Here is a 21,629-nt window from a genome sequence, read left to right as displayed (position 1 = left end):
AACTAGATAAAGGCTTCTTGCACCTTTCTCTAGTCTATCAGCAGCTGATCACCACCAGCAGTAGGACTCTAAACTAAAAACGTCATGGATCTGATACAGTAGAGCAATTGCTTAGTTTCTGGCAGCATCTCATTGACACTTCCACTCTCAAAGTGGAGTTTTTATTAATGTAGGTCACATGCTTAAATTTCAGCTTTACATTTGCAAGTGAACAGTAGACAGGTAACCATTTGCATTCAACTGTGTCCAGAATGCCTCAAAGGAATGAACAACTAAGTCTGATTATTTTATTTTTATGTACTAAGATAAAAGTCTAAGTTTATAAGCACTGAAAAAACAAATCTCTCCTCATAAACCCCAACTTCAGCCAATCTAATTCAGAGGGTTTCCTCTCCCAAAGTCTTGCACAATTCCTGCCTCTTCTGTAACACTGAAAACAGAAATCAGAAGCAAGGAAGCAAAAAAGCTGTTATTCCAAAAAGCATACTAATTCATCATCAAGAGAACAAAGAACCACACTTACACACTGGGGTTCAGTGCTTCTGTAATGAAACGAGCCACTAATGAGTAATAATCTATTCCAGCATACAGCTGATTGAAAAATCTTGGATGATCTGGAAATAGAGATGAAAAACAAGTGACAGGATATACCACAAAAGGGAATACATCACACTCCTCTCAGCTGAATGCTGATCATTGCAAAGCACAATTGACTCCATTCTCTCAGTATTCTCTGGATTTGCTGTCCTTTCCTAAAGTTAGACATTCCTTTGAAAGTAAATTTAATAAGCACTTTCAAACTTCAAAACATGTCTTGAGAAATGCAAGTGCTGCACAGAATAATTGTGAGTTGTTAACAAGTTTTATAAAGCAAAAAATAAAAGGGATTGACAACTGAGTATACATAGTGCCTTTAAACAGTGGTTTTTAGTAGCCACAGTCAAAATTTTGCTCAGCCAAATATTTATAAGCCATAGAATACAGGATCCCAAGCAGCTCTGCCTTTTCTTCCACCAGAGTTTCAACACAGAGAGAGAGAGAGGCAGTCTAACAGCTTGGAAAATTTTGCTGCACACTTAAAATGAATGAGAAGTTAAGAGAATTTATTTACCCTCCTTTAAACACTGAGATATAACTAATTTTAACAAAATTCTATACTATTGCTGACTATAAAAACAACTCCGTCCAACAGTGGGGTCACCACCTAAATTTTAATGCATAGCACAGCATTTTTACATGCAAAATCAGGTAAAGAGTACGGCTCCATTTATATTATAACTAGGGCTTCAATAAATGTCTATACTCAAATTAAAGACTATTTGCACAGCATATTTTTTATACACAGCATCCTTTCTAAGGTGACATATAATAATCTAAATGCAATTTGCAAAAGTAAGATAAACAGAACATCTTCCACTAACTCAGTAATTATATCTGCATATTATTAGTCCACTACCCCTGCAGATCAGTATCACTACTCTTCTGCAGTTTTCAAAAGCATAAGTTCCCCTTCAAAATTATTTTACAGTTTTACTCTGCAGCAACAGTGATTGTAGCAGGGAACACAGCCCAGAAATGCACAACAAACTATATCAAATGTCTTTCTTACTTAACAAAATACAGCCTGAGCCGTTCAACATCTGAAATGTTGAGCTACTGATTCACAGTGCTATTTCCTGAACAGATGTTGTTCATCCCCTTTCACCAAGATTGAATTACCCTGCACACGCTGCAGAAAGGTTAGCTATAGAGAACTAATCCTGCAGAGCTGTGGTGTACTGTCTCTGAAACACTGCAGGCTCTCTTCTCATGGTGTCTGGAACAGGAATTACTGCCTATCAGTAAATTAACAACCTACAAGACTATTTCTCAAATAGAACAATAATAAATGGAGGGTAATCATCACTAAGAACATATGAGGGCAATGATGGTGACTCCAAATCTCATCACTCAGACAGCAGGAAATCACACAAAAAGGTCCTTCTCTTGCCTGTTTTGCTAGACTGTTATATCATTTGTCTAGGTGACTTTCCCAAGTCTTCAAAATGACAGAATCTACTATGAATGCAAATGGCATTACATTAATTACTTTTGATTAGTTTGCCATTATGACACGTATTAGTCAAGCTGATAGTGACCAGAATTCAGTCAAACAACTGTTTGCACCCTTGTATAGGCAGGAGGGAAACAAACATTCACACTGCTAGTTCTCTGAAAGGTGACAGAGGTTTGTAAACATTATCCCATCTAAGTTAGCATGCAGAGCAACAGTGCTTAAAAGCCCATTCCTACTGGTTTTGACGCTGTATTTTATAACATCACGGCAGAGCTGCAGGATCTTCTGATGACATTCTCCCGTGTCCCTCATTTCCAGGTCAAGAATCTGCTTAAGCTTTTCAGGGGCTTGCCATTCACAGACCTAGTGATGGGGAGTAGGGCAGACACCATCAGTGAACAGCTTAGCCAGGAGCAAGAGGTTATAGAGCACAAAGTAATCACCCCGTTCAGCTCTGCTTTCACAAAACTTCCCATGGCAGGGCAGCATGCCACCAGAAAATATATCCAGTAAGCTGGCCTCATGGGATGTTGGTTTTGTCATGTCTCAAGCAACACTCAAGCATAAACATTAGAATGGGAAATACTGAAAGGGAGAAAAGAAAGAAGCCTGCAGTTCCAATTCTGTCGTTAGCTAAGGATTTGTAATCACAGCATTTCAGATGCTGTTCTGCCAAGGGGTGGGAGCAAGCAGTGCATGCCCAAAGACAAGCATGGTTTATTTGCAGGACCTCTTCCCATACACCCTCTTAAGGAGGTTCTGCAGAACCCACAGCAATCTTATAATGTTGTCCTCTCACGATGGTACCACACCCACTTTCCTCCTCCTTTAACACCAGTGTCTCTGATGAGAAAACAAATAACTCAACCCCACTCCAAAGATGAAAAACACTACAGCCATTTGTGATCTCAAAGAAAATGACCTTTGTATTCTGAGATTTTCAAAAAATCAACATTTTCTGGCAGATATGTATGCTAATTATGTTATTGAAAGGTTTTATAATACATTCTTTATTAATTTGTAAGGCTGTATGTTATTTTGGAGCCAAGTACGGACTGTAAACAATTTTGAGGCTACTTAGAGTGCAATAAAATAGAGCTTATAAAAAATGGATTTATTGTTCATTACCTTCACTACAGTCTCAACAACATGCTCTGGCTTTACCTTTTCTGTTACATCATCCGCTTTCTGGACAACTTCTTCCATTATAATCTTACAGGCCTCTTCCACAAATTTCTCTCCTGCTTTTGAGTCCATTATTGGACCATTTAGGATGACCCCATCCACCAAAACAGCATTCTTCTTCTGGAGCATCTCCTGCTTGCAAACACCAACTGTAAGAGAAATAACTCATCATTACACCAAGGATAAATAAATAATAAACTAAAAAAATATTCGTTCACTGCTGGAGATTTAGTCAACTTAAGAAAAACCTCACATGGACTTTTTACCCATACAAAAATCCTAGATTTTGGTGGAAGAATCTTTACAGACAAAAAAAAAACCCACATTATTTCAAACAGAGATTGTTATTCTGCAGGCAATAATAGCCTACTTGTATTGTATCTACTGCTTTCTCTAACATACAAAAGCATGCAAGGAACCTTCCAAACACAGAGGAAAATACAGTTCTGGCTTAGAACATGTTACAGCTGTCCAAATAGAAATACAGAGAAAGATAATGGCCATTTTTCTTAACTGAAAATGTTTCCCTCCACAAGCAATCCCTCTGCTCCCATTTTTTAATGAAATTACTTTTAGCTTTGTTTCCTGTATCTTTATGCTGCTCCTTCCCACCAGCCAGTCCTCTTGCTCAGAGTCTTCTGCATTCTTTGCAGAGTGCTTCACTGACCCACACTCCCTGAAAAAAAAAACCTTTTGATGCCACATACCTGTAGTTCTTTCTGCCCTTACCCCATTAAGTGCCCTCAGTCACTAATTACTATAATCTGCTGGGCAGATTATCTTGTTTATTCCTTTCTCCAGTGATGATCTCTTTCCCCTCCCTCACCTTTACCCAGGAGACGTACTCTCCTCCGTGAACACATTTTTACTTCCACCTCTGCACTACCCCTGAGAGCTCATCCAAGATGCTTGTAAGACACTTGCCAACAGTGGCAACTACGTATCTCTTTCATGTATCGATTTCATATGGCAAGATCAGGACTCCAGTTTTCACCAGCATGAGGATGAAGATGAAATTGAGACATTTGGAGATATGGAGGGAATAGATATTTGAAACAGTATCGCACTGAAAGGAGAAGCAGTAACTACCGTAACCAAATTATCTGGGTTACAGACAGGATCTGTTCACTGATCCTGCTGTAGAATAGCTGAGGTCTGTAGAGCCAGGCAGCACTGCCACCACAGGTTGTCTTCATTTACCGTGAGGATGGGGCAAGGCTGAGGTGTATGGAGAAATTGCTGTGCCCAAAACAGCTTTATCTTTTTGCTTTACTTTTGGTTCCACTTACAAAGTGGAGAAGACAGGTGGCTCTTTCAAAGATCCAAACAACTGAATTTCCAGAGGACTGCCAGGCACTGCAGTCTGACACATTCATCATGCTTATCATAATTACAGCTCCTCATGCACAGGAGGACTTAGAAGAACAACAATGCTGCTTAGAAATGTGCATCACTTCAAGGTCCATTGATTGAAAGAAACCCTGCTAATCCCATGAGCTTTTGTTTTCTGGTGACTCAGAGAAGCTATTCAGTCCACTTTGACTTATCCGGAGAGATATGACAAACAAGACAAAATTCTAACATGAGATGGGACCTCACACTTCTCATAATGCTGCCAACAAAAATAACATAACACCCCCCCCAACTTTCTGAAATTACTTCTATTTTTAATTCAAATGGGCAGCATACTAAATTTTTCTGAACAGAGTGGCCTTCAGCCCATTGTTATAGGAAAGACATAAATATTCCTACTGGACACATGGAGAGCAAGCAGGCAAACAGTATTAAATCTTCAACAGGCAAAGAGGGAAAATCACAGAAATCAAAAATGTCAATTCTCATCATGCTTTCCAGCACACCACAGCAGAGGCACTGTAAAGAAACTGCAGCTTTGAAAAAGTCTTAGATGTTTATCTCTGGAAACACAAGCTAGTAGGTCAGCTTTATAAGATTTAAAACCCTGGGTATTACCAGGAAATGGAAGGCATCAGGGCTTTGGGCAGAGAGAACAGAGACTAATTTTGTGTTGAGACTTAGTTACTTGATGCATAAATAGCTGCCGTAAGTACTATTCAGAGTTTAACATAAATACAAAAAAGAATTTCAACCCTAACATCACCTGGAGAGTCTGTGATCTCTATGTATGCCAAAGGTGTTTTGTTTCTACGAAAAAGAGGACAGGATCTAAAAAAAACCCTATAATGTGGGAGATTAATATCTATTGCAGAGCACAGTTATTGATACTTCCTTTGACTACAAGCAGAATAGATGGCAGAGCAAGAGAATTCACTAACTCTTTAACTCCTTTCTTTGTTTGTTTCAGGTATTTTTGTTCCTGTTTGATGGATTGGTTTGGGGTTCTTTTGTTCTCCTTCAAACTCAATGCTGGAAGCAGAGTTGTGAAAAAGATTTCTATTGGTAACTCCCTTAGTCCTATTCCTGTCACTTTTGCACAGACATAAGACATTGGTATTTCCATTACTTTACAATGATCAAAATATCATTACAGGAATTCTGCAACAGCAGAACTTTGCATTACTTTTTCTACCAGGTCTTTAGAGAACTGAGTCATAGGTCTAACAGCTTCCTGTTTGAAGCAGGTCTGTTCACCTCTACACACAGGTTTACGGTCTCCCTAGGATGCTTTGTGGATCCTGAGGATCCACAAGAAGATATGATCTGGAAAATGGGTGACAGTCTACCCTTAATCCCCACATTTGTTTCAGAACTTGAGCACAGCCTATGAAAGAAAGGCAAAGCAGAAGGAAGAGATCGATGACACACTTCATTTCAACAGCATTTCACCCGTGTAAAGCTCCAGCAGAGAGTTTGTAACTCTGCCCATGTTTTATTTCATGGAATAATACTCCATGCAATTATTTACCACTTCCTCAATAATTTTTCTGGTTATCACTTATAATTTCAATCTGAATTTGTTGCAAATTCTGCCCTGGAATATACCATAAGACCATCACCTGAAATTAGCAGAAACAATTACTTCACAATCAGGTGTTAAATCAAGCCCCAACACATTTTTATGAGGTAATCTTCAGGTATCAAAAACCACTGCTGGATACATACACTTTTCTCATCCCTCATAATCTTTCTGCAATTGATGATTAACCTTCTAGTTATCTGACTTTGGGAGTTCTTATGAGATGACCAAATTCTTCCCTATCAAAAAATTAATGTGCGTCCTCTTGGTTGCAGTAAAACCCTGAAGAGGAAAACTAAGTAGATGATAAACATCTGAAATTCCATAATATTTTTTTTCTTTTTATCACATTTTTAAAAGAGGCCAATGATTAATTTATTATGCTTTAGATAGATGAACCTCCAGAAAGATTCCAGGTTCACATTCTACGTCACAATTAAATAGATGCCTTTAACACATTCTCAGAGCTCAACATCCAAGCTAAGAAACACACACTATGCTGATGATATATATTGTGTCTTAAAAAAAAAATAAAAAAATCAGTCATCAAATGCTCACATTATTTTCCAAAAATTTTGGGCCTTTTATATATGTGTCTCAGACACATCTGATTGCACTAAAGGAACATCACTTCCTTTGATGTGGGAAATCCCACTTCATAGAAACAGCATCTTGTCACATACACCTCTTTTGTTTTCAAATATGATAGGGAAAGCATCTAGAGATGTGACTGTAATAAATGTGTTCTTTCCTATTTGAGAATACAGAAACATACTCTGAAGCAGACTCAGAAAATAGACTTCCAGAAAATACATCAAATACAATTTCAGCCAAATGGCTCCAGGCATGAAACAGAACTAAAAATTTAGCAAATAGAAGTGCTTTAACACAGAGATTAAGAATTACTGACTGTTTAAGACATTTTTCTGCAAAAGAGAAGACTCAATACTGCTCCAGTTGAAGGCAATTGGGCATTCAGCCACTGGCTTCAGCAGCAGCAAAATCAAGCACATAACTCATATTTCATCCTGAAAGAAATATTCTATTATAGAAGCCTAAGTATTTCCAACCAGCATTTCATTTTTATGATCAATATTATTTTCCCAGCAGCAAACATAAATTAATTGGAGTTGGAATAATGTACAGAAAAAAAATAAATATTTTTTCAGATGTTTCTATATCTTTATGTAAGTACTAAATATATTTCAAAAACTTCATCTGTTTCCATATTTGACTGCTAAATTCTTGTACTACAAAAAGAAACTGAAGCATCATACTTGGCCCATTCTGACATATTTGGGAGTGTAGCACGAAAAGATCAAAAAGATTTACTGTTCACAAGGTGAATGAGGAAACAGAAGGGGTTCTTGTGAAAGAGTAGCTTGTGCTTGAATGCCAGAGCCAAATCCTGTTCAGTTTACACTGTATTAGCCCCACTGATTATTCGAGGGAATGCAAAAAGCTGGCTTTGACTAAAGGCCTACTTCTGCTTTGCAACAAATGCAGTAGTAATTGCCAGCATTAATCAGAAAAATGAAAAAATTTTCATTCTGTATAATCTAGTCGTGTGTCTTCTTTTAGTGTGTCCAGCAAAGGAAATTAAGTGCCTTCAGTGTCAAGACTCCACTCCACCATGTTTAATGAACTACTGTGGTGCCAGATCATGTATCAAAGCATTAAAACTTACTTGTCCCACACTATGCAGCTATTTGAGTCCCTCGATAGAAACAATCTTTAAAGCCACTTCTGTTTCTTTAATCACTGTTTTCTGTACACATTAATAAAGCAAAGCCACTGCAGACTTAGGGAAAAAATATATTGTTTCTTCATTAACTGATTTCCCAGGCCTGTCGCCAAGTAAAGGAGATGCAGTTCTCTTAAAATCCAGTATATAAAATTACTTCTTGTCCTGGAAAAACTATCCATATGAAATAAAGGAGTAGGCGTGTGTTTGGTAGGGCTTATGCAATTCCCCCTATATTACATATTCTTGTTTTGCAGATTTATGGACCAGGCCTGTGGATAGAGAACAAGGTGGGCGCTTCCCCTCAGAAGGTCAGCAACAGACACCCCCACACAGGAATCTTCTGACTGGGAGAAGGCAAATGTGACCTTTATAGAGAAATGACCCAAGGAAAACAAAAGTGCTTGTGTCTGGGCTCCAAAACCCCTGAATAGACTCATTGAGTTCACTGCCAGCACTGAACAGTAACAGCACTACAAATGGGTCCTATTCTCCATCCCACACCTGAATTTCCCTTTCCCAAGGGAAGGGTTGGGAGAATGAAATGAGGAGAGGAGACCCAGAGATGAATATCTGTCAGGGAATGTGAGGACCACACTAGGACAGAGGTCCTGCTTTCAGAGGTATTTCCTGAGCTGGGGAGGGACTCTTTCTAGTTGAATGCACACAACACGTCATGTTGTGTGGTCCTAGGTAGGATCTGCTTAAAAAAAATAAAATTAAAAAAAGGCAAGTAAAAGTTTAAATATAAGATTCAGACATTTTTATGCAGACAGTCCTTAGGAACTGATGTCAATTTTTCATAACAACTCTGCAATGTCCTAACCAATAAGTGCAGGAATGATTTGTGCTGTAACATTTCCAAGAAAGGCTGAGGAAATTCGGAATCCACCTTGCTGCAAAACTGAGAAACGGCAAATGCCAACTATGAAATGGAAATCCCAACTCCCCGACCCCAGTGAGATTCCTTCTCACATGTCCCAACACTTAACACCTGCTAACAGTGTAGGAAGTATCTGAGAAACAAAACTATTTTCATTTTAATTAAAATTATTTCAATGTAATTAAAAATTCATTTTAATTAAAAGTTGGGTATTGATGATGAACATGTAATGAACGTTCCTTTTTCAGTGGAAAAGTGATTGAATCTGCAACATTCAATCAAACCACTGTGTATGTATAGGAAAGTTAGCTTCAGGAGGCTGAGTTCAAAAAGAAATTATGAATACAGGTGTGACTCACATAGAACAGATAGAATCCCTGAGACTTTTATGGTCCAGTGGGAAAAAAAAAGGATACAATGAAGACACAAATAGTTTTTTTTATCCAAATAGAAGTTTTACAACTTGTTTTATAAGGTTTCCTGACAGCCAGCAATTTCATGCAAGAACTATATTTTTAATCATAATATAAAACCAGCTTTTAGCTCCAATCTTTCAAAAATCAACTAAGAAGGTAGTAATTTACTAAAACTCAGTTTTATGGGATTCAGTGGAAGCTAAAATGCAGAAATAGATGAAAAGTCTTAATTTCATTTTAGGAAGTTTTACCCGCACATTCAAGTTCCAGTCAAAACAAGTCTTTTCCTCACACTTTTTCATATCACAAACACTTCCATATTTTCTGTTTCCTACAAAGGATTTCCAATTGCTGTTCAATAACTCATGCCCACAACATAACTCTGAGATATGCCCTTATTTACCAACATGGGGAAGTTAGTGCATAGTTAATCAGGATGTAACTTTCCAGACCACTAGGTTCTCTGAACTAGTTCCTACATAGATATTCATAATTTATTAGCCTATCAATTCAATGCAAAAGTAGTATAAAGTAGCTCAATGCACTGTCAAAATGGAGCAAGCTGCTTCGCCCAGGCTGTTATGATGCTGCTGGTCACATCAACAGAGATGGGTCACACAGATGAGGGACCCAGCAGGGCTCTGGATACACCATTTCAAGTTGTGCCTGCTGTAGGTTTACTACCTGATTTCGGGAAAACACTCCTGAGCTGCAAGAGGCCAGGCTGCTGTATGGCACTGGCAGGTGCCAGCAGAAGACCCTGGCAGTCCTTTTCTAGAGCATTAGTCTGGATGGTGCCTCGTGGAAGCCCAGATCTGATCCTACTGTGCACGCTAGGGCTCAGCAATGGCAAGCTGAAAGAGACCCAGACAGAGCCACCACACTGCCTGCAGTCTGACTGCACCCAGAAAATGGACACCTTATTTTGTTTGGGGTTTGTTTGTTCCGACCATGCCAAAACTTAAATCAGTCATTTGACCTCAGCATTAGCACTGCAACCAAATACCAGGTACATCCAGCATTTGTCACTTGCTCTTTCCCCTTCAGGCTGGTGCCAGAACTTTTTAACATGATCTATTGGCCCCAAAGAGGGCTCAATAATCCCTGAACAATGGAGTAGGGCTGCTTGTGAAAAATTAGTTTAAGCAGCTCAATGAGACCCGGCAAGCTGTCTTGCAGTGTAACCAGCAGAAGGATGCCAAGCCACTTAAAGACAAGCTTTCTTGTTGAAACCCAGACATTTGCCAATGGACAAGATCATATTTATAAGGCTTTTCAGCATACATAAGATGAGATGTGACAAAGGGCAGAGATAGCTAAGCTTTAGAGACACAAGCATTTCCAAATTACAGAGATTTAACCAACTACTTCATAGTCATTGCTACTTTGCAGACAGAAGACCATGGTCACTAAGAACCACCCTTCTCATGATATTCATGGGACTGAAAAGCTTCTGATCCAGTGGCTTTTACTATGAAAGACAATTCTATTTGCTGACACTTGACAAGTTTTTCATTAAAAAAATAAAGATCACATACACTCAAGAAATGGTAACAGAGATGGACATTCATATATTTGAATCAGGTCAAAGACACCTTTTATTACCCTTAGATGACGCCTGACAATAATTATCAACAGCAATAACCATTAGTGATGCGCTACAAGGCAACAACAATTTGCCTTTTCAATTTATTATTCCCTCATTGCATATGTATAAAGCCCAGTAATGCTAAAATAAGAATACTTGTGTGCACAGATGGGAGAAAAAAAGGGGGGAAGTGGCGCAAAATAAGCCACGTCCTGATGAGTATCCTGGACTTATCAATGCTTTACCAACAATTACCTCTTACAATCTCTGCAGTTTGTGACACAAGACAAAGCAAAAAAGGCCATAAGAAATCTAACTTCTGATTTCTGCAAAGCTTGAAGAGGTAGTTTCTGTAAACATCTGGCATGAGCATAAAAAACTATCTCAAATTGGACCACAAAGTGGGAGGAAGTCAGAAATACAGACATGTACTTCAGTGTGTCCATTTTTTCTGTCTTGAATATGGAATAAATGCTTATGCAAATATAAATGATCTTTAAAGAAGCAGGCAGCTTAAAATAGTCAAGAGCAAGGAAATTAAGGCAAACGAAATCTAAACCGTTTAATAGGCAATAATAGCTGAATCAGTATGCAGCAAGACCTCATAATGGATTAAAAAGTGACAATTCTTGGTTGTATAAGTGACAGTTTAAAAGATGCCTTAATCAAGAAAGAAAAGTTATTTATTGAACTTCTCAAATGTCAAATTAAGCTTCTTCACTAAATGTTCATTAATTGCCAAGAAAATTCTTATAAATTTTAAAGCACCATGAATGCACTCACACAGAATGACTTTATTTGATGCAAGCTTCATTTCTTGCAAAATGATGTCTCCCTTCCTTTGATGAAGTGATATTAGAAAAGATCCAAGTACCTCTTTTATCAGATCAGATTTTAAGAGACAGGAGAGATCCCATCCCCTTGCTCTGACCAAAATACTAACCTGAGTGTCAGATTACCAGTGCCTTAAAGTCTCCCTAACTCCCAGAGTGTTTTATCACGCCTCACATTACAGCTGCTTGAGATGGCAACATGGCAACACCTTACACAAAATGTTTGCCAGCTCATCCCCCAGTCTGCTGGTGGCATAAAACCACATAACTCCCCATTCATACCAAATACGCACTGAGCCACCAGCAATTCAGAAATGTAAAAGCAGCATATTGCACAAATTCTGGCTGCTCCCTTCCTCTTGTGATTTTCAGCTCTGACTCTGTTGATGAGCAAGCAGCCTGCTTGAAACTCTGCTTAGCACACTCAGATTCACGTCCCACAAGAAAACAGCTCACCTATTTTTGTTTTCTCCAAGTACAGAATTTGCCAAGCCATGCCAAATCAACCTTGGAAAACTACCCTGATGCCAAATGACTGAAGTGTATATGCAGTGAAGATTCCTTTCTGCAGCTAGGAGTAGGAATTTACAACTTGGTCCCCTATCATTAATGGGATTTTGATGTCTTTTGTGTGAATGAAAGCATAGCAAAAAAAAAAAAATCCTCTTACTCATCCATGCATAGTCATTAAGGCTTCCCTTGTGGACAGTGGTGATGTCAGAGAAATTAGGCTCAAGTAGCAATCATAAAGATGAAATTCAAATGGTCACTTTCAGATACACTGAGGGGGTATAAAAAGGAAAGGGAAAAAACCCAAAAAGAAGAAAAAGAACCCAGAGTGTCACCCCCTCAGAGTGCTCCCACTGAGCTCCCCACAGCAGCTTCTGCAAGTGTTATTCTCTGCACATTCAAGTCTCCACTCCACTTTGCCAGCTGCTCCAGCTGTGCCAAGCAAACACAGTGCTAGTGCTGCAACAGGCAGGTGCCTTCAGCCTCTGCAGCAGATGCCTTCCAATAGGACTTTAAAAGATAAGAGCCCATAATATCGGTACTGAAAGGAGTGCACTGAACAGACCAGAAGGTCTTTTAACAATGGACTCACATTTGCTTATGAAAAAAAAATAAATGTTTCAGCAGGCAGCAAAGTTCTACAACCTCAAGAACCACAGAGCCAAATTTCTACCGTAACTTGAGCTTCTAGAGAAAGCTACAATGTAGCCTAACCTCATTCACCATCCCACTTAGGAGAAGCTCATGCACCAGGTAGAACCTGGCAGAAAACAGCAAATCACCAAAGACAAAGGAAAGAAAGGTCTTTGAGAGTAAAGGTTTCCTCATGAGAGGGAAAGTGCAAAGAAATAACAGATGCTACTCATTAATAAGGTAGAGAGACTGGAAAACCTGCAGCAACACGGGTGGAGATCACATTACCATTAGACACATTCTGTTTTACCAGGACAAGGAAGGAAATTTACCAGGATTTTGGAAGGAAATTAGGACTTCTGGTAGCATACAACAGGCAAAATTTGAACAAGAGCACTACTACCCAGCTAAACCACCAGGATCTCAGTCTTAGTGACTGCTGGCAGCATATCTTAGGGGTTGTTTTGGCACAGGATATAAATATGAGCTGCATCTGAAGCAAATGACTTTGGGAGCTGCTGTCACTCATACAGTACAGTTCCTGCTACTCACGTAGTTCAGCTGTCCTTACAGTACAGCCTGAAACTACTACAGGCACCAGAACATATTTACTACACACCAGAACTGTCATACAGCTTTCCAATGTTCCTTCAATTTATATCAAATACAGAAAAAAGGGATTCACTTTCTTAAAATATTAAGTTTGTGCAGTTTTCTTTCAAAAATACGATTTTGTTCAGAGTTTTTTTAACTAATATAGTGTTAATAATTTGGATGACCCATGAATGCAAGAGACTTCTCAACCTGGGAATAAAAGCTTTTTCACTGTCTCATCCATGTTTAGGGTAAAACATAAAATAAACTTATTAGGTCTCAAGCCTATTTTGATGATTTTCATAAGAGAGTCACAAGTTGAGATAAGTTAAGAAATTCTTATCAAGAATATTGATCTTGTGGGAGAGGGGGAGAGCCATCTGCAAACACTTTTACTATTTTCTGCCTTAGCAATCAGCTTCCATTCACAACACCAAGGACTTCCTCCTTTCTTAACCTTGCAAATTTAATCGCTGCATTTTCTCAGCTCCTCCGGCAGTGTCATTATTGTATTAGCCATAGTTCATGCACAGTCCCAACTTTTATAAACATATGGCAAATGTTCACTTTTCATTAATGATGCAAGGTCTTCATGTGGGCAAAGGACTTGATAACACCTTTATAAAACAGGATTAACTTCTCCCTCACTGAGGGTGCCTGATGAAAAAATATATATATATATTGCTATATATCACTATGGTATTCTGGTGCCTGATGAAAAAAAAAAAATTAATTTAAATTAAAGGCACCCCTCTTTACAGATGATAACTTATTTCAACAAAAAAACCACTCTTCTGCAATGTTTTTATGACAACTGTTGCAAAGTCTGTACCTTATTAAGCCACCCTGGCTACACCATGCTGCGCTGTAGCAAAAGGAGGTTACAGGTGGATCCCCGGCAGGCAGCCCAACACCTGCGCTGAACCGACCCTGCCCTTTGCTCCTGCCCCAGGCCCCTCTCCTCGCCCAGCCCGGGTTACCCGCGATGGGGAGGCTGCAGGAGCCCCGCAGGACGAGGAACGCGTTAAACGTCCCGGGCGGGGCACGGAGCGCTCCGCTTCCCTCCTCCCAGCCTGTCCCCAGCCCCTCCGCCCTCAGCCCGGCGACAGAAGAACAAGGGCCGTGTCCCCAGCGTTTACCCTCCATCCCGGCGTGGCGCTGGCACCCGAGAGGAGCGGGGGCCGCTCCCGCTGTGCCCTGGCCGCTGCCGCAGCCTCCGCGCCGCCCGGGCGGCCGGGGCCGCTATAAATACCCTCGGCACGGCCGGGCCGCGCCGCCCCTCCCGCGGGGCAGGGCGGGCGGGCACGGGCACGGCCCCGGGCTGCCTTCCTTGCCAAATCGAGGGGTTGTGGCAGTCGCTGCTTGTGATAATTACGGGATTGCTTGGCTGCCTCTAAAGCCCGAGCCGGGGCTGCGTGGCTCCCCTGCAGGCAGGCAGCCCCGAGTAGGCCGCGCCCAGCCCGGCCGGGCACCGCCGCCCGCCGAGGGGAATTTTCACACAGTTTTCACGCAGAAGATTCTGAATTGGAAGGGATCCACAAGGATCGTCAAGCCCGACTGTTAGCGCTGCAGAGGACATTCCCAAGAGTCACACCATGTGCCCAGCAGTACTGTCAAATCTTGAACTTGAATGGTCAGGCTGGTGCTGTGACCATTCCCTTGGGGAGCCTGTTCAGTGCCTGATCGCCCTCTGGGTGAAGAACATTTTTCTAATAATATCCAACCTAAGCATCCCCTGACAACTTCAGGCCGTTCCCTCGGGTTCTGTCACTGGTCACCATAGAGAAGAGATCAGTGCCTGCCCCTCTGCTTGCCCCCACGAGTAAGCTGTAGGCTGCAGTGAGGTCCCCTCTCATTCTTCTTCTCCAAACCCAACAGACCAAGTTTTAAGGGCTCTGGATGAGTTGCGTTCAATGAGCTGTTCCAGTTCATTCCAGGACACATGCCCCATACAGCGCAACATAGGCCTTCTTAATCCTCATCCCTTGATTTCCTCCTAATTACTGCCTCTCAAAATAAATTTCCTCCTAATTACTACCTTTTCAAAGAAAAAGGTAAACAAGCTTTGGTTTTCAGCACTGTTGTAGTAAGAAGGTCTGAAAATGTCCAAAAATTAATGACCAACGTCCCCAAAATGTTATGCCTCCCCTTAAAATTGGATCATGATTAATATTTGACAGAGATGCTTGGAAGTAGTGAAATATTCACATGTGAATTGAATATGTATTTACAGTAGTATCCTAATTTTTCTTATTTGCTGGGAAACAAGTGTAGCCCTTTTGTAGCTTAACAGCAGATTCTACCAAGCCATTAATAACTTGTACAATTGGAGAAGATAAATGTGTAGCCCAATAGATATCCTACACTGAAAGAGTTAAGTATTTGAACCTCATTTGGATAGATAAAAGGGATTGGTAACACTAAATTAAGAGTTTGTAGTTGCCTGGGAACAAGCAATTGTGGTCTGATTGTATTCAACATGGATAAAAGAAAGACAGCCCCAATCAAATCTATGCATTTCTGCTGCTTCAAAGAGCTAATTTCCCCAAACTGAGAATAACAGTAGGGACAGCTGACAAGGAAAAACATATTTAGTGTGAACGTCAAAAGAGGGGCTCTCATAAAGCATCTGTTAAATGGCCAAAAGACTGACTTTGCAATCACAGAGAGCAGTAACTTTACCATAAAACCTCAAAGGTGGCAATAAGAAAGCAAATGGAAAACAAAGAGAAATTATATGAATTACAGTTGCTATAAATTGCAAGTTACAATATCAGAAATTAGTAATTTAATAGGGAAGAAAAAATATCCATGGTTGTGACAGCTAAAGACAAATAGGAAATTTAGAGTATGTCAGGAACAAAAGAAAACCTAGTGGTGATACTGGCCCATGTAGTGAATGTAGTTCATAAGTGGTTTTGTGCTGATGTGTAAAATGTAAACATGTTCTGTAACTACTTCTGTGCTACAAAAGAAACAAGTAAATCTATCTCAAGGGGATTATTATTGAAGAACTGCTCCAACCTGCTAGTAATTAAGAACTATAAGAATCATGATTTGTGAAGTTCCAAACGGGTGTTAATCTTATAGCAGTAGTCAAAAAATTAGCAAGTGCATGAGAAGAAATTGCAGCCAACACTGGCACCCTAAATAATAAAGGGAGAATAATTTCATTCCAAAATATTTCAAAGTAATTAATTGAAAGAATTCCAGTCTTTTTTATGAAGACCAGGTCTAATCAAAGTTCTCTAAATTCATTCTTCAGTGAGATTGCTTGTTGCATGCATACTGATGGTTCAGATTTTAAGTCTGAAAGAAAACATGATACTCCATGATACCATTAAAGCAGATGTTAAATTGACTAGGCCTTGCCTAGTCAATTTAACTGATGACAAAAAGCAACAAAATGTAAAGGAACCTTCTTTGAATGGGTATTTTTCTCTGAAAATTACCCCAAAAGAAGAAAAATGGCAAAAGTACCAAGCAACCAAGCGAAGTAGTCTGAATTGAGTGCCAAACTGGATCTTGTCAAACAAAATACATCTGCTATAGCTAAATCCCTGTAATAAGCCTGAAAGCTTATTCAGGTGTTGTGCACTGAGCGGGTGATGGCACTCCCTTGGAGCGATTTAGGGGCTGTAGTCACCAGCTCATCCTAAACACTGACTGTGATGTTGCTAAAAGAGGGATTGACCTGCATCAAGGGAGTAGCAAATAGGGAATATAGCTTTCTCTCTGGGTGTATCACTGATTATACCAATCTTGCATACTGCGTTCCTGCCCATGTTTTGAAAAAAAAGTTGAAAAATAGTAGAGAGGGCAGATTAAGAGCTGAAAATGTGATTTGAGAGTTGAAGAAAAATGCTGCTAAGTGAGACGTAAAGAGCACAATCTGTTTATCATATCAAAAAGATTGACTTGATTACAGCATATAAGTACCTCGATGCGGAAAAAAAATACTGGATTCTGAAGGGCTCTTTAATCTAGTGGAGAATGGCATAACAAGAAGCTGTGGTAAAACTGAAGTCAGGCAAATTCAAATGTAGCACAAAATTTTTCTTTTTAAGGTGACAACACATCACTGAAGCAGCTTATAAAGGCACCAAGAAATTTTTAATGGTTTTATGTCCCTCAAGCAGGACAAGATGCCTTTCTGGAAGACAGGTTTTAGCCAAATGCAGGCTACTGCTCTCACTGCTTGTACATATGTGAAATTTAATGACACAGGATACAGAGGAGATCAGACCATATGACTAAATGGTCCTCTGTGTCTTATTTAATTTTTTCTTCTTATGCTAAGTAATTATAAGAAGGGTTGGCTACTGGTGAGCATCTGTTCAAGATGATATTCTTTGTCAACTGACTGCAATCAGTCTGAAAAAAATTACTACCCCGGGTGTGTAGGATTCTAAATTATCGCAGCACATAAGACATTCTTGGCAAGCAGCATATGAAATACCAGAAGACAATCAACATTAGTCACCTATTTTCATTTGTCAGTGCACTAAGCTGACAAGATTTCAATTCATTTGTGTCAAAAAGGAGCTCAGAAGAGCTTGAGGAGAAACTGAAGGAAAGGGCAGCAGTATGAATCCATTAAAAAGACTGGCCATCAGACTTAGGTAATGTGGTAATTAAACACAAACTTTGAAATGCTGGCAGGCAACCAGACAACTAATTCAATATGCAATATTTCACTGATAAATATACATTTTCAGTTTTAAATATTTATGGATTTCTTGCCCAGTTTGTGCATAAATGAATCAAATTACCTCACCTGAAGATATGATCCCCCATAATGAGCTGTGGTATGCAGTGAAGACTAAAAGGTTTGACACAAGAAGTAATGCCTACCTCTCTGAAAGCAGCCAGGACCACACAACTGAATTGTGTTGCACATAAACTATTGAGAACTGCATTAAAATATTAATGAACTAATGTTCTTCTTAAATTGTTGTATTTGCCAGGATGTGAACTTGCGTCTTCTCTCTGCTGCTTACCAAGCTGATATGGCAAAGTTACAACATACTCTTGCTGATGTTACAAAGCTGAAAGCTCTCAGCAGCCTTCCTGATCTCGTTACCCATCCCCCTGCCTGAAGTTTATTCTCTGAGCACAAAACCTTTTCAACAAGTCAAGAACCTCCTCTAAACTATGCAGAATGCAAATTCTGTAAACAAATAGTTAACACAGAAGATCAGAATAACAATTCATTCTTTACAGAAGAAAGAAAGAATTGTGTTGAAGAGGAAAAGATAATTTTGGAGATCAGATGTAATATTTCTTTTTTCAAATCCACTACTACAAAATTCAGAACAAGGGTGCTTTCCAAGCAAAAAACTTAATTTTATCCAAAAGAGGCTCAATGATTTTGTAATATCTAATACTGGTATGCAAATTCTAATACCATGTGATTGGTCCTGACTTTTACAAATTCCTTAGAAAAATGCTAGGGCCCTTAGATGGTCTTAAAGATGGAAGCTTTTAAAATTACCATATACTCCACAAATCTAGCCTGAAAGGTGCATAAATTAGGGTCTCAGATCTTCCTCTGTCTTTTCCTCAGAAGAAGATGTGGGCTTCATTTTTAGAATGAAAAAGAATTCACAACTACCAATGGAGAAAAAAAAAGCTGCAGGATCCCTGAGCTTGTGAAAATCAGATCCAGATCTGAAAGAATTCACAACTACCAATGAAAAAAAAAAAAGCTGCAGGATCCCTGAGTTTGTGAAAATCAGATCCAGATCTGAGGGCATTAATAATTGACATGTCATGGTTACCTCCACTGGTGTCAACATCACCTATGGAACTCAAACATTAGTAGCCTGGTGCAGGTAACTGAGACAGGGAAGAAAAAGCTTTAGGGAGCTGAAGGGCATTCATTACCTTTTTGATGCCTAGAGGAATAATGTTGCTGTGCTAGTGGAGGCCAACCAAAGGTGAAGACTGATCATTCTACACAGTAAAGAAGTAGTAGGCTCTCAAGTTGCAGCATCTGATGCCTTCAAAGGAACAATATGGCATTAGATGGCTGGCAAAACACATAGTTCAGAACATCAAAGCAACAAAACAGCAGCTGCCAAGGTTTGGACCCTCAGGGCATCTGCAAAGACAACAAAGTCAGCAGGAATTTGAGAGTACTGAATTTAAGCTGCAGTACGGGACTCTTTTTAGAGATGATATTTTGCAAATCAGAGATGAACAAATGTCATTCCCTTGACACAAAAATAGGCCACATGTTATTTTGGACAGCACATCTGCAGCTGCCCAGAGGTCACCTATATAATAAAGACTGGGTGAAAGAACCAGGGGGAGCAGTTCACAAATAGCAAAACCTCCTGGATCATTATAAGGCAGGGCAAGAACATGACAAATGCCAGGTCTCAGTGGTGTCCCTGCTGGTGGTGCCAGGGGCAGGATGAACAGGAAAGAGCCTAAGAGTCAGAGGCACTGGAAGGACTTCTCAGCATTCCACTGAAGGCCTAGGCTGGACATCCAGCTCAGGCAACCTGTGGCAATTCTCAGCATTCCACTGAAGGCCTAGGCTGGACATTCAGCTTGGGCCTGTGGCAGCCTCAGGCTGCTAGTTTTATCCAACTTGCTGCTCAAATGGAAACTTACTCCATTTGAGTAAAACTCCTTAAAACTTTACTTACTGAATAAATAAAACTCCACCTCTTGGCAAGTCTTTCATGGTTTCATAGACCCAGCTTAGATACCCATGTTGTGCATTTAAATCTGTTAAATCACATCTGTATTTTATTGAAAAAAAAGAGTAGGGTAAATCCAAATAAGTCTGTTTATAACCTTTCAAGGCTGACTGTTGTTCATTCAAGTCAATAATGAGAATTACAGATCTGTTATTATTCCCGTGTTTAATAAAAGCAGCCATGCAACATATATTATTAAACAGCAGACTGCCTACAGTGCCTGATCTCAAAATTGAAATACTGTTTTTGAATAACTGGTATGTCTTGTACATTGTCCTTTAATCAATCTTGGCAAAACAGGTCATGTCATATCCCTTCTCTAATGTTGATTTTGGTGGGAGGTAAAAGAATTTAAAATCTCTTAGGAGGAGGAACCTCTCAAGATTTGGGAATCGGCATACAGTTTCACATCTTCATGGTGAAATAATGCTTAACAAATCTCATTACTCAGGTTTATGGAGTTGCTTGCCCCTTCTGTAATACAGAAGGATTAAATCGCTCCTGCAAATTAAAAATAGGATAAGCAACCGATTAGAGCAAGGCTTCTGTTTGCCATTTGAATCAGACAAAGAGGGAACCAGCATAATAAGGAACTCACAGTTGAAAATTGCAAAAAAAGTGAGGATATAAAAATAAGACACTAATTTTATCTGAAGATCTTATTGATTACAAAGAAAATGTCTAGACAAGCTTAATTCCTATGATTTACAATATTACCAAAATCTTTTCATAGATATATAACACCCATTTTTGCCTATTTCACTGTGTTTCACTAGACAGCAAAACGTAGGGGAAAATAGCTTAAAAAGCAAGATAGTTTCACCCTCATTATGTGTCTGTATTTGATTTATTTTAATAAACAAAAATATACAGACATGCACATGGCTTTTCTCATTCTATTTTTAATGCAAGAATCTTAACCTATTTTAAGCCAAGGGGATCACAGAGAGGGATAGAAGAAATTAGAGAAACAGTAGATATCACTCTACTGTGGTCACTGCAGCTAGTGTGGGTGTGTATGAACTATCTCTAAATTAGCAAGGTTAGGTATTGCTAAAGTATACCAAAAGTAACACAATTCTCCGGGCAAGCTGCAGACCCTTGCTGAAGGATGGGTATTTGGCTCATGGCCCCCACACTGCTGCAGCTGCAGTGCTGCCTTGCACAGGGCAAAGGATCCTATAGGCTGGCTGAACAGATCTAAGATCAGTCCTTGGGTCATCTTGGAAATTAGAAGACAAAAGCCATATATGAATATCAGAAAAGTTGAAGATTAAATTAGTAAATAGACAGGGTTTCTCTCCTCAGTCAGCTACATCATAATTAGATTCTCCCACAATGTCTCTTTTCCTAATTTTTTTATAGATACTGTTGAATTCCTGAGGCAATAAACTCTGAAGGGCATGGAAGTAGAGATGGTGAAGCATCATGGAGAAGAGGCAACCCTCCATTTTGGTGTTTTGAAGGGTCAAGAATCTTAAGAAAACCCTATATACACATAAAGTAACTTACATGTTTATTCCACGCCTAAAAGATAATCCT

The 21,629-nt window shown here is 39.5% G+C and overlaps 1 protein-coding gene across 2 annotated transcripts in view; it reads right to left on the bottom strand.

The window, feature by feature from the left end:
- The window catches only part of GADL1 (glutamate decarboxylase like 1), an 83,180-nt gene extending 68,532 nt beyond the window's left edge, over positions 1-14,648 (bottom strand). The window contains exons 1-5 of one of the 2 annotated variants that reach the window (XM_039711158.1): positions 14,517-14,648; positions 3,812-3,917; positions 3,221-3,390; positions 2,293-2,419; positions 524-614 (exon numbers count right to left, since the gene is read on the bottom strand). In XM_039711158.1, the coding sequence (XP_039567092.1) occupies positions 524-614; positions 2,293-2,419; positions 3,221-3,370 (368 nt within the window). In that variant the 5' untranslated portion in view covers positions 3,371-3,390; positions 3,812-3,917; positions 14,517-14,648. The remainder of the gene's footprint in view (positions 1-523; positions 615-2,292; positions 2,420-3,220; positions 3,391-3,811; positions 3,918-14,516) is intronic. The other variant, XM_039711148.1, reaches the window with a different exon arrangement.
- Positions 14,649-21,629: the final 6,981 nt, after the last annotated feature.

This window comes from Passer montanus, unplaced genomic scaffold (assembly GCF_014805655.1).
Source record: "Passer montanus isolate IOZ18808 unplaced genomic scaffold, ASM1480565v1 scaffold10, whole genome shotgun sequence".
Taxonomy (NCBI): Eukaryota; Metazoa; Chordata; class Aves; order Passeriformes; family Passeridae; genus Passer; species Passer montanus.
Note: the sequence above shows the minus strand (reverse complement) of the source record. Positions and strands in the feature narration are given on the sequence as shown.